Raw genomic sequence first — 12,500 nt, 5'->3', positions numbered from 1 at the left:
ACCAACTCTGAGACTCCAGACCTGTTACAGACCTGTTACAGACCCCACTGAGACTCCAGACCTGTTACAGACCTGTTACAGACCCCACTGAGACTCCAGACCTGTTACAGACCAGTGGTGGGACCCACTGAGACTACAGACCTGTTACAGACCCCACTGAGACTCCAGACCTGTTACAGACCTGTTACAGACCCCACTGAGACTCCAGACCTGTTACAGACCCCACTGAGACTCCAGACCTGTTACAGACCTGTTACAGACCCCACTGAGACTCCAGACCTGTTACAGACCTGTTACAGACCCCACTGAGACTCCAGACCTGTTACAGACCCCACTGAGACTCCAGACCTGTTACAGACCTGTTACAGACCCCACTGAGACTACAGACCTGTTACAGACCCCACTGAGACTCCAGACCTGTTACAGACCTGTTACAGACCCCACTGAGACTACAGACCTGTTACAGACCTGTTACAGACCCCACTGAGACTCCAGACCTGTTACAGACCCCACTGAGACTCCAGACCTGTTACAGACCCCACTGAGACTCCAGACCTGTTACAGACCAGCGGTGGGACCCACTGAGACTCCAGACCTGTTACAGACCAGCGGTGGGACCCACTGAGACTCCAGACCTGTTACAGACCAGCGGTGGGACCCACTGAGACTCCAGACCTGTTACAGACCTGTTACAGACCCCACTGAGACTCCAGACCTGTTACAGACCCCACTGAGACTCCAGACCTGTTACAGACCTGTGGTGGGACCCACTGAGACTCCAGACCTGTTACAGACCAGCGGTGGGACCTCACTTGCAGAAACTTAAAGCAACATCTGCCATCAGTGGGCGTGGCCTGCGGGGCCGTGCATTGTGGGAGTTGCTGTCTTCCATCCACATGTGCCAAAAAGTCACTGTCTGTCTTTTCTCGGTCAGGAAGGCACCAACGTCTACATGTGTTACATTTAGAGGACATGTATGACCCACGTCCAACACACATCCATGTCTCCACGGGGACGTGACGGCTCATTAACACAAGGAGACGTGTGAAGGAGGAAGTCACGGGAACTCACCGTAGCTGACGAGCAGCAGGACGAAGGCCTTGTTCTTCATCAGGTTGAAGATGGACTGCTTGTAGGAGTAGTCCTCGGGAGCAGAGTCCGGCAGGACGGCCTGGGCGTGACTGGGAGGGAGGAGGGGCCGGTCCTTTATCACTGCAGAGCACAGCAGAGGGTTCGGGGTGAGACCCCCTCCAAAACACAACCATAACACTTAACCATCCGTCCTTCCTTAACCTAAACCTAATCCTCCTCTGATCTTAATCCTTAACTCAGGGCTTAATCCTGAACCAGCTGCACATTTAAGGAGCAGCGGGACGTCCCGTCTGATGGAGGGTTTCAGGTTCCCATCCTTGTGAGGACCAGGGGGCTGGGGGTTAAAGTTATCCGTGACCCGGCTGTACGGAAGTATGTCTCATATGTTATGGAATACGTTGCCATGGAGATGTATCCTGTGGAGCTAGCCTGCTCCAGACCAGGATCAAGGATCAGGATCTGTATCTCATGTGTTCTGGTTACATATTACCATCCAGGAAGTAGCCTGCTGTCATTATTTAAACACTGTGACCATTATCTGACATTAATTCAGCCTATATTCATACATGTTATTAAACTCCACATGTGGTCGTCATGGTTACAGTTATAATTGTGTTCAGCTGTTCATATTGTTCAGTAAAGGCGGGCTCACACCGGAACGAAAATCGGCGTCTGTGAGAGAGTCGGCGTCCGTGACATGAGTCTACTTGGTGTGGTCGCTCGAATCGGCCCACGTCGGCATTCATTTCAGCCGATTCAAATGTGTAATCCGCCATTCGAGTCGGTCATTCTTTTACCATTCTGATTAGTGGAGGCTAGCAGCTTGACTAGCGAATCAGTGAAGCCCGGAAGTGACGATGGTAAACATACCAGATAACCAGTGGAATCGAAGAAGGTGGTCTAGAGAGGACCGCCTACTTCCGGTTTTCGTGTTTTTTGGCCCACAATACAGATTAGCGCCGCCTGTTGTTTTGGAGACATTACATCTCACGCAAGCGCGGAACGTATGGAATTTACCGACGCGAGTCGGACAGTTCTTCCGGTGTGTACACAGCTTAAAGGTTCATCAGTTTAAGACCGGCGGTCCGATAACCAGACTGTGAGCCCCCCTCACTCCCTCTCTGTGATTCTGGTGTAATGTATTGATAAACCACTGGGGGCGCTGTTGTACAGTGTGAGTTCTCTTTGTATGTTCCTCCTCAGCCACCGTACCTGTATTGTATCGTTGTAACATTGTTTTATAGCATTTGAGCTCCAGATTAAAGCGCTACAGTAACAAGAGAACACCGTCTGGTTCATTCAGACACAGTTCTTCTTTTTACGGACGAGCCTGAACTCGTCATACGCCTCCATCAGAGGCTCTGATCATGGTCGTCGTCATGGTGATCCTGGGATCTGCATCAGTGGATTAGTTGCAGCTGGCTGCATCCTGTCGGCTGTTCATCCTGGTCTGGTCTTTGTGGAACCAGTTAAACTGGTCTAGTTTGGATATGTTGAACCCAGCTTAGTCCTTTATCTGGATATCTGAATTCTGCTTTAGTGTAACAGCCCTCCGGTCCTCAGAAGGACACAAAGCCAAACATCCCTCTGTGGACTTCAAGCTAACTGAACCACAAACCTGCAGCAGCTGAACAGATGGCGACACACCGGCTGAGGCCGCTAGATAAAAAAAATAAAAATTATATTTACAGGTTTTTGTTCCTGCTCCAGCCTCGTCTCCTAAAAATAACTCATTTTGAGGGAAATGTATTCTGTTGCGTATCACGGGAGGAGGGGGACGACACGAGACTTTCACCCAGTAGACCGCTGTCCGTGTCCGTGTGAACCAAGTACTTGAACTGTGATGTTTTTGCACGAAACCTGACCGGGAGCTTTTGTTGCTTTAACCTAAACATGTATTTTTGAAGCGTTTTACGTTTTGTTTTGTTTCAAACTGCAACCGTTCTGAGAAAAGAAAAGAGTAAAATAGTAATCGTTGCCAGATTTTAATTCTATTTTGGCATTTCTACGTAACAAACAGAAACATTTACATTTGCTTAATATAGCTTGTATTCATGTTTATATTTTTGGACATATTTACATTTTTGGAGGAAAAAAAAGTTTTGGATCAGTTCAGGGACCCCCTGCAGTAACTCTGCGGACCCCCTAGGGTTCCCGGACCCCCTGTTGAAGATCTCTGGTGTAGAAGACCTGAAACCTGAGGTTGTGTGTGTGTGTGTGTGTGTGTACCTATCACCGTGAGGAGGAAGAGGACCGTGGAGACGATGGCAGTGCCGTAGAACATGACACTGAGGTTGTGACCCGTGAGTTCGTTGTCGCCGGGCGTGTTGGGAACCAAAACCGGAGGCAGCAGGAAGCCTATGGCTGTTCCCAGCTGGACGAGAGACATAGAGGGAGGGAGAGAGAGAGTGTGTTTAGCCTACCAACCTTTCTCTTGTTGTAATGTTGTTATCATATTACACACTGAGGCTGGGTGTTGGTAGTTTGACTTTGTTCGGCTCTATTGTGCTGGAAGTATGTTTTACTTCCCTTCTATTCTCTCTGTTCTGTTCTCCTCCGTTCCTTTTCTCAGCTTTAAAAGGAACTCATATCTTTCACTTCAGTAAAAGTGGACGATAGATACTGATACTGAAAAACATAACTATCTTCTCCTTGCAGTTTCTCCCTCTTTTGTATATTATTGAACACAGTACAGTATATAAAATAATCATTCAGATGTTTAGTTATTGATGTACTCCTCACATGCCACTCAAAAGGGGGGTTTCGAGGTATTTTAAGTACATACTCAATGTATGTTGTGCTTGTCCATATTTCCAATTAAATACTAATCATGCAGATGAATTATATTACTGGATTATAATGATTGAAGCACTATACGTCACTTAACAACGTCACCGACCTGGTTCCCCAGCACCGCGGTGGCGCACGCCGTGGACACCTCCCGCGGCCCGAACCACACCGAGGCGACGCGCGACGGCAGGCCGAGGATGAACACCTGCGCCACGGAGCAGACGACCTGCGCGCTGACGGTGACCCCGAACCGCTCGGGGCTCATGCTGGCGCACTTGAGCCAGGCACCGGCGCAGTTGAGGCCGGCGCCCAGCAGGGCCGTGAGCCGCAGACCCTTGCGGTCCAGCAGCCAGGTGGCCGGGAAGATGAGCGGCACGTAGGCGACCATGTAGACGATGGAGAGCCAGTCCACCTCGCCGTAGGTCACCCCGTAGTACTGCGAGAACACGTTGGCGATGATGCTGTACTGGATCCACTGGAAGGCGTTCACCAGGGAGTACAGGCTGAAGACGGCCAGCACGGCGAACCGGCGCCGGTACAGCCTCGTCTCCAGCCTCGCCTCTGGCTGCTTCTCCTCCTCTCCTCCTCCTCCTCCTTCGGGCAGCATCGCCTCTCTCTCATCCAGCTCCGTCTCCTTCTCCTGCTCGGCGTCCGCGTCCCCAGCCCCGCCCGTCGGCGCCGCTCCGTGTGTCGGATCCGCGCATCGCTCGGCGGGCTCGTCCAGCTCGAAGGTCTTCTTCCTGGCGACCGTGATGTCGTCAGGTGCGCCGCCGGCATCCGCGCGCAGACGCTCCTCCTGCACGAGCTCGCCGGCGACCATGATGACGATGAAGCCCGAGGTTTCCTGTCGTTTCCGCCGCCGGTGATGAGTCGTGGAGGAGTCTGCGCGCGAGACAGGAAGCGAGTTTCCTCATTCGGTTACAAAGTAGCGCTTACCGCGGCGCGCGGGACTGAAGAAGAAGAAGAGCAGGACGTTTATTAGGGACAACGTGTTTCATCACACCTCCCTCATCATTACTTCCGGGGATCCTGTCTCTCTCTCCTCACGAGCACTGCCGGTCTCACCTCCTCGCTGCCTGTCTGTCTCTCCGGAGCGTCTCTCTGCTCTTTGTTAAGTCGACGCTGACACACGCGGCCTTCCGATGCCGGCGAGCCAATAGCAGAGCGTCCTGTGTGTGTGTGTGTGTGTGTGTGTGTGTGTGTGTGTGTGTGTGTGTGTGTGTGTGTGTGTGTGTGTGTGTGTGTGTGTGTGTGTGTGTGTGTGTGGATCCTATGATGTAAAGGCGGAGCAATATTACAGGCAAATAATAATTATAATACGGTTTAATTACTATATGGCCTTCTGTTTAGTCTGTCACTTAATGATATATTACTATCTTAATAAAATAATAATACAATGTGCTATTATTACTATATTCATTATTATATTATTATTCATTAAATGATTATTGGTTAAATTGTGTTTTATTATATTATTAAATATGTATTTTATTATATTAAATGTATTTAAGACAACTATTATCATCATGGTGAACATTAAATAATTGCTCAAATCTTCTGAAATTTTTCATAAAAACATAATGTTGTTTCCAAAGATTAGATCAGCTTAAATGCTCAGATAAAAATAAAAAAGGGGATAAAAATTCAACTAAAAGTTATCACTCAGAAACTTCCGAGTACTTCATGAAGACAAATGTACGACAGATCTCAAAACTGATCAGCAGACGCCGACTTTGAATACAAACAAATCCATGTAAATGTCGGACCGTCGCTGTCAGGTCCCATCCAGGCCTCTGAAGGTGCTGGTCCTGCACCATGTGCTCCTCAGGCTGTTATCTGCTCTAATCCTGATCAGCGTTTGACCCAGTGGGACTCAGCAGGTACAACGCTGATCCCAGGAAACACTTAGTGTGCATGAATGTCACCGTTTCTCCAGGACGACGGGTGAAATATGAAAGGAGATCCAGTGAACTTTACGATGGTGGAACATTAAAGAGAAATCCGCTGCCACCTTGAAAGCAAAACTATCTGCACAGTCCTGGTCTACAGTCCTGGTCTACAGTCCTGGTCTACTGAGTATGCAGGTCTATCTCAGGAGGGTTGAATATCACTGACTGGGGTCGTGACCTCTCACTCTGTCTCTCTTTTCACGTCCCAGGAGGGAGAAAGAAATCATTTGCTCTCGTGTGATGATTCCTGTCATTCATGTATGAGATTACATTATAGTTTTGGGTCCGTCAGGTCGACAGGCTGGATCTGTTTTATCTTTTTAAATAATTACAAAATGATTGTATCAGAATGATGTGAAAGCAACTGTTGGAATTGCAAAAAAAAACAGTTTTGAATTCCCATTAATCCCACAACAATAAAACATGGATAGTTTAGTGAGAATCAAAGTTTAGAGGATGTCGTCGCTGAAAAAAGACCGAGCCTCTAAAATCCAGCTTGTGTAACTCATCTATGTCAACACAAAAGATCTTTGAGGACTCGGGTTTCCCGTTGCCACGGAGACGGCAGCATCACAGACAACACTCAGGAGGATTTAGAGCAGGAAAAAAAAACACCTCAATAAAACAACACCATGTCCCGACCTGAAGAGAGGGCTCTGCTGGAGCTGAACCAGCGGAGGGAGACCTGGTGTCAGGTGGAGCTGGACCCCCATCAGGCCTGGGAGAGGACTGAGAGGAGACATTACCGGAACCACCTGAGGACCAGCCCGGTCCTCCTCGCCACTCTGACCGCCGGCCCGCAGCGCCGGGCGGCCCGCAGCGAGCCGCCGCCTCCGGCTAAGCTTCCAGAGAGGAGGCACTTCGAAGAGACCTGTAAGAAACCTGGAGATGCTTCTGTTTGTCTGTTTGTGGGTGGGACCATTTAAAGGGGGGGGGGGGGGGGGGGGGGTCCTCCTGGTGTATCTCCAGAAGGTCTTAGAGACCGTGGAGAGCTCGTAACAGAAAAGGTTGCTCTGACCGGCGAAAAGAAACTTTAAATGTGAAATTGACAAACAAGCGATTCTCTTATGGAATACCTTTGTTTATGAAGATGGGTGTGTCATTATTTCTGATGATGGTTTATATCATGAATGTATGAATGTTCAATAACAACACTACATGTGTGTAACGCCCTCTCTTCTTCTGCTTCAGATCAATCACACCTGGTGTAGGCGGCTGCAGCGCCCCCCCCCCCCCCCCCCCCACACACACACACACACACACACACACGGGACACACGGGACACACTTCAACGTTCGGAGGGCGGATCTTGCTTCCAACTGGATCCATAAAAACAACAGTTATGTTGATGTAGCTCTGTGGTGCCTGAAATCTGATGTGACGGTCACATGCATTCCTCAACAGAGTGTCAAGGCTGTGTGTGTGTGTGTGTGTGTGTGTGTGTGTGTGTGTGTGTGTGTGTGTGTGTGTGTGTGTGTGTGTGTGTGTGTGTGTGTGTGTGTGAGAACGATTGTGCTATTTCACGTTCCCTGAATCAGAAGTTCAGGAGATGAGTCGGGAGTTTGAACTTGTTTCATCAGCTTTTCTTCACCAGACGTTGAATTAAAGTGGGGATTCGTTCACTCGTGTGTGTTAACGTGTGTGTTAATGTGTGTGTTAACGTGTGTGTTAATGTGTGTGTTAACGTGTGTGTTAACGTGTGTGTTAACGTGTGTGTTAACGTGTGTGTTAATGTGTGCGTTAATGTGTGTGTTAACGTGTGTGTTAACGTGTGTGTTAACGTGTGTGTTAATGTGTGTGTTAACGTGTGTGTTAACGTGTGTGTTAATGTGTGTGTTAACGTGTGTGTTAATGTGTGTGTTAATGTGTGTGTTAACGTGTGTGTTAATGTGTGCGTTAATGTGTGTGTTAACGTGTGTGTTAACGTGTGTGTTAACGTGTGTGTTAACGTGTGTGTTAACGTGTGTGTTAATGTGTGTGTTAACGTGTGTGTTAACGTGTGTGTTAACGTGTGTGTTAACGTGTGTGTTAATGTGTGTGTTAACGTGTGTGTTAACGTGTGTGTTAACGTGTGTGTTAATGTGTGTGTTAACGTGTGTGTTAACGTGTGTGTTAATGTGTGTGTTAACGTGTGTGTTAATGTGTGTGTTAATGTGTGTGTTAACGTGTGTGTTAATGTGTGCGTTAATGTGTGTGTTAACGTGTGTGTTAACGTGTGTGTTAACGTGTGTGTTAATGTGTGTGTTAACGTGTGTGTTAATGTGTGTGTTAACGTGTGTGTTAACGTGTGTGTTAATGTGTGTGTTAACGTGTGTGTTAATGTGTGTGTTAATGTGTGTGTTAACGTGTGTGTTAATGTGTGTGTTAATGTGTGTGTTAACGTGTGTGTTAATGTGTGTGTTAACGTGTGTGTTAATGTGTGTGTTAACGTGTGTGTTAACGTGTGTGTTAACGTGTGTGTTAATGTGTGTGTTAACGTGTGTGTTAATGTGTGTGTTAACGTGTGTGTTAACGTGTGTGTTAATGTGTGTGTTAATGTGTGTGTTAACGTGTGTGTTAATGTGTGTGTTAACGTGTGTGTTAATGTGTGTGTTAACGTGTGTGTTAATGTGTGTGTTAACGTGTGTGTTAACGTGTGTGTTAACGTGTGTGTTAACGTGTGTGTTAATGTGTGTGTTAACGTGTGTGTTAACGTGTGTGTTAATGTGTGTGTTAATGTGTGTGTTAACGTGTGTGTTAACGTGTGTGTTAATGTGTGTGTTAACGTGTGTGTTAATGTGTGTGTTAACGTGTGTGTTAATGTGTGTGTTAACGTGTGTGTTAACGTGTGTGTTAACGTGTGTGTTAACGTGTGTGTTAATGTGTGTGAGATGTTTCGTTCAACACAAAGTATGCAACGATGTGAATCTAATGGTGGCGTGTATCAGCTGTGTGTTTTTGCCCCGGCCTTATATCTCTTTGAGGACCAAACGTTGTGGACCTTGAGAGTGAGGACATGTTGTCCTGTCCTCACTTTGAAGGGCTGTTACTCACATTCCACGGGGGGGGGGGGGGGTAACTAGAGATACTACAGCCAAAACACTGGGGTTTAGTTACTCTTTGATAGAAAAAACAAAAACACCTCCGTCTTCCTCTGGATAGAGTTACTCTCAGGATCAATCAAACAAAAATAATCAGAGACGGACGACTGTTTTACTCACTGAGGCTTCACGCGGTGATGCTGGGGGCCTCTCCCGGGCCCTCGCCGGGGCCCCGCCACCCTGCAGCGATGGAGGCCGAGACGTGGAGCCTCCAGCTCTGGAAAACTGTGAGAAAAGAGGAAAAATAAATGACAATGCTGTCCAGCTGAGAGCAGCTGTGAGATCCAATGCAAACATTTTCATTCTGTACATCGTGTTTAACTCGGTGGTTCACTCTGTGTCGTTCAGTTTGGAGGTTCACTTCATTTACATATTTTATATATTATTTTAGTGAAACTTTACACTTTTGACTACTATCGATCTGACAAAGTAAGATATTGAGGTAATCCAGAGTTAATATGCAAAACATATTAGTTTCTAAAATGAAATAAAAAACTGCAGCCAAAGTATTGTTTTCCTTCTTTTTATGCAGCCCCTCCTTCCTCCAAAAAGCTATACGTTTATGAGAGACACTATATAATAAATCCTTGGACTGATGATATAACACTGAAGACGTACAGTTCTTCTGTCAGAGTCTTTAACCCCGGCCTACACACACACACACACTCACTCACACACACACACACACTCACACACACACACACACACTATGTATTTCAACATGTAACAGCTAAAACAAACAGAAATAGTATAGATTTAATGAATTTAATGCAGCTACTGTTGTGTTTCTGAGAGATCTGTTTAAATATAATTTAAATAAATATAAATAATAGGAGCGAAGACTTACATTTACTCAGCGAACAGCCGAAGCGGAACCTTCCTGCGATGCTAAAGTGTTCCGGGGGGCATTAGTGGGCCGGACACAGGAAGTTACACATTAAATTCCGGTCTGCGTTTAAAAAAATATAAACAAGTTGGCGGTAAAGATGGAGGCGGAGAGGAGCGAGACTTCTTTACCCGCCGATGAAGCGAACCAGGAGTTCCGAGTCCACGTGACGTCGAAGAGGCAAGTTATCGATCAGATTAATCGATACGGAGACGTTCTGAGGACGGCGCTGGACGGACAGACGGGGGTTTCGGAGGAGACGAGGCGGGCTTTGCTACAGGAGCTGCTGGCGGTGAGTGTTCACGTCCTCCCGTCACGAACGTTCACAAGCCGACACCGACAGACCGCCGGCCTGACGTCACGCTCAGGTGGGCTATTACCCACAAACCATAGCGCTGTGTGACGTTAAACACGGGGGTTCCCAGGCAGAGCGTTTCTTGCTTTAAGCCGACGATGCGGGTGCAAGGGCGCCCCGCGGCCACTAGGGGGAGCTGTGACTTTTTTTGTTTGTTTTTACATGCATCTGTCATTTATTGACACAAAGGTGCCTCATTCTACCTTTCATTGTTATTTTCTGTAGTTTAACTCACTCGGGTCATCTTGTTTAATTTGAATATGAGAGGTTTTCACACATAAAAGATAAACAATGTTTTCCTCTTAAAGTGGAACAGATCAATGATCTCCAACGATCATCTTAAAGCTAACGGAAAACGTTTGATATTTAAATGAACCTGCTCCTCTGCAAAAGCCAACATCTGGATGAATTCTAATTTTAGTTTTGTTTTGTTGCTTAATTTCATTTATTAGTTGTTTGTCTATTTGTATCACTTTTATTATCATGTTTATAACTTAGTATGTATGTACATATATATTTACTCTATTCTATCACAGTATTTATTTAATTTCTATTCTCTATGAATATGTTTTGTTCATTTTTTTAATTGTATTTATTTATTTAAGTATTTATTTTCTCAATGTCACAGTTGTGTTTAAAAAAAGAAAGAAACGTGCATTAAAGATGATACACTGTTGGACGTGAGCTGCGTTTGGCCGCGTTGTTGGTTGTCGTGAATAATAATAATAATAATAATAATAATAATAATAATAATAATAATTAAAACTGCGAGCAGTGATAACGGGCCCTCGCATGGCACGTAACTCGGTTAGTGCTACGACCGCCTGACGTGTCGGACCGCCTGGCCTGGCCACCGCCACGGGGCGGGTCGTCCCCGGCCACCGCCACGTGGCCAGTCGTCCCCCGTCGTACCCGGCCACCGCCACGGCGCGGGTCGTCCCTGGCCACCGCCACGGCTGGCGCCTGTCGTCCCCGGCCACCGCCAAGCAGCCGGTCGTCCCTTGCCTGAATCGTCGCGTCAATCACCGTATCAGACGATTGAAGTTGTCCTGCTAGACTCGGGTGCAAAGTTCCACGACACTGGGACCTTATACTGGTGTAAAAACATGACATTTTATGTTGCCACTAGGTGGCGCTCTGATTGTGAGTCAATATTGCAGTGCAAACGTGTTCAGGGTGGGACTCTCATCAAACGTGAGAAGTTTGAACATGATCGGACGATGGACACTGAAGTTATAACAGTTTAGAGTAGTGTGGCGAAGCATGAAATTCGTCCATGTTCAGGGCGCCGTAATTGCGCTCCCGTAGGATTTATGTAAGACCTTTTGATCATTTTTAATCGTCGAGGCCTCTAGAACAGGCTCACAAAGTTTGGTAGGAATCGGATCAACGGTGTAGGAGGAGTTCGTTCAAATACAAACCTTTCAATTGAAAAATGGCTGACTTACTGTAGCGCCCCCGAGTGGTCAATTTTAATAAAACTTTCCGGATATGTTCCACGGACATATGTCAATATATCCTGCAAGTTTCGTGATGATTGGGTTATATATTGTGGAGTTATGTCTATTGATTGCTAGAGCCCCGCCCCTCTAATGTTCATTGGCTAATAACTTCTTAAGGCAACAACCTTTTTTCAACTCTTTTCATGTCACTTGCCCAGCTTGGTCTAATGATGAGGCACAGCAAATTTGGTGAGAATCCGATCTACGGTTTAGGAGAAATTAGCAAAAACGTGTTTTTCACAAAATTCAAAATGGCGGAAAATTTCGGTAGGCGGAGTTTGGTGCTCCAAGAGGCTTTTTTGTAGAGCACACTTGCCTGCATATGTGTGCCAAATTTTGTGTCGATTGGAGTTACGGTGTGAGGGGCGTGAGGGGCTAGACCAAAACGACGTTTGGTGGCGCTAGAGAGCCACTTTTTTGTGGCCAACTATGAAACCTTTAAAATATCAAATTTTTCGCCAGTCCCCATGTGCACGGAAATTTTTTTCAACTTCTGAATATGATAAGGCCCCCAAAAAGGCCGTCGAACTTGCGAAATAATAAAAAGAAGAATAATAAGAATCCGTAAGGTTTCAATAGGGCTTCGCAGCCCGACGTTGTCGGCGCTCGGGCCCTAATAATAATAATTGTGTCTGAGCAGAACTTCGAGGCGGCGGTTCAGGACAACGTGCTGGTGAACGGGCAGCCGTGGGACCAGACGCCTGATGTCGAAGGTGAGATTACATTCCACCTTAAATCAGGAGAACCTGTTAAAAAGATCCCAGTTTAATAAAGTCTCTCTTCCCACCGACACACCAAGCAGAGGCCGAGGATCTGGAAACACTGCTGGACGACGCCATCGTTGAG

General features: G+C 46.8%; 3 protein-coding genes across 4 annotated transcripts in view; 2 read left to right on the top strand and 1 right to left on the bottom strand.

The window, feature by feature from the left end:
* flvcr1 (FLVCR choline and heme transporter 1) overlaps nucleotides 1-5,081 on the bottom strand; it is a 10,942-nt gene extending 5,861 nt beyond the window's left edge. The window contains exons 1-3 of the mRNA XM_084030048.1: nucleotides 3,992-5,081; nucleotides 3,322-3,466; nucleotides 1,072-1,212 (exon numbers count right to left, since the gene is read on the bottom strand). Of these exons, the coding sequence (XP_083886174.1) occupies nucleotides 1,072-1,212; nucleotides 3,322-3,466; nucleotides 3,992-4,702 (997 nt within the window). The 5' untranslated portion in view covers nucleotides 4,703-5,081. The remainder of the gene's footprint in view (nucleotides 1-1,071; nucleotides 1,213-3,321; nucleotides 3,467-3,991) is intronic.
* A 1,123-nt stretch (nucleotides 5,082-6,204) lies between these two features.
* On the top strand, nucleotides 6,205-7,086 carry spata45 (spermatogenesis associated 45). Its single transcript, XM_084030338.1, has 2 exons — nucleotides 6,205-6,704; nucleotides 7,023-7,086. The coding sequence occupies exons 1-2, from the start codon at nucleotides 6,464-6,466 to the stop codon at nucleotides 7,040-7,042; spliced, it is 261 nt and encodes an 86-aa protein (XP_083886464.1). The 5' UTR covers nucleotides 6,205-6,463; the 3' UTR covers nucleotides 7,043-7,086.
* A 2,767-nt stretch (nucleotides 7,087-9,853) lies between these two features.
* The window catches only part of nsl1 (NSL1 component of MIS12 kinetochore complex), a 3,786-nt gene continuing 1,139 nt past the window's right edge, over nucleotides 9,854-12,500 (top strand). The window contains exons 1-3 of one of the 2 annotated variants that reach the window (XM_084030253.1): nucleotides 9,854-10,089; nucleotides 12,295-12,367; nucleotides 12,454-12,500. The exon at nucleotides 12,454-12,500 is cut by the window's right edge and continues 81 nt beyond it. In XM_084030253.1, coding sequence (XP_083886379.1) covers nucleotides 9,898-10,089; nucleotides 12,295-12,367; nucleotides 12,454-12,500 — 312 coding nt within the window. In that variant the 5' untranslated portion in view covers nucleotides 9,854-9,897. The remainder of the gene's footprint in view (nucleotides 10,090-12,294; nucleotides 12,368-12,453) is intronic. The other variant, XM_084030254.1, reaches the window with a different exon arrangement.

The sequence above is a fragment of the Eutrigla gurnardus genome (assembly GCF_963514095.1).
Source record: "Eutrigla gurnardus genome assembly, chromosome: 16".
Taxonomy (NCBI): domain Eukaryota; kingdom Metazoa; phylum Chordata; class Actinopteri; order Perciformes; family Triglidae; genus Eutrigla; species Eutrigla gurnardus.
Note: the sequence above shows the minus strand (reverse complement) of the source record. Positions and strands in the feature narration are given on the sequence as shown.

Coding starts and splice junctions, on each gene's coding strand:
- spata45 (XM_084030338.1), top strand. CDS start 6,464: ATGTCCCGACCTGAAGAGAGGGCTCTGCTGGAGCTGAACCAGCGGAGG. Junction 6,705..7,022: donor GAGGCACTTCGAAGAGACCT/GTAAGAAACCTG, acceptor CTTCTGCTTCAG/ATCAATCACACCTGGTGTAG.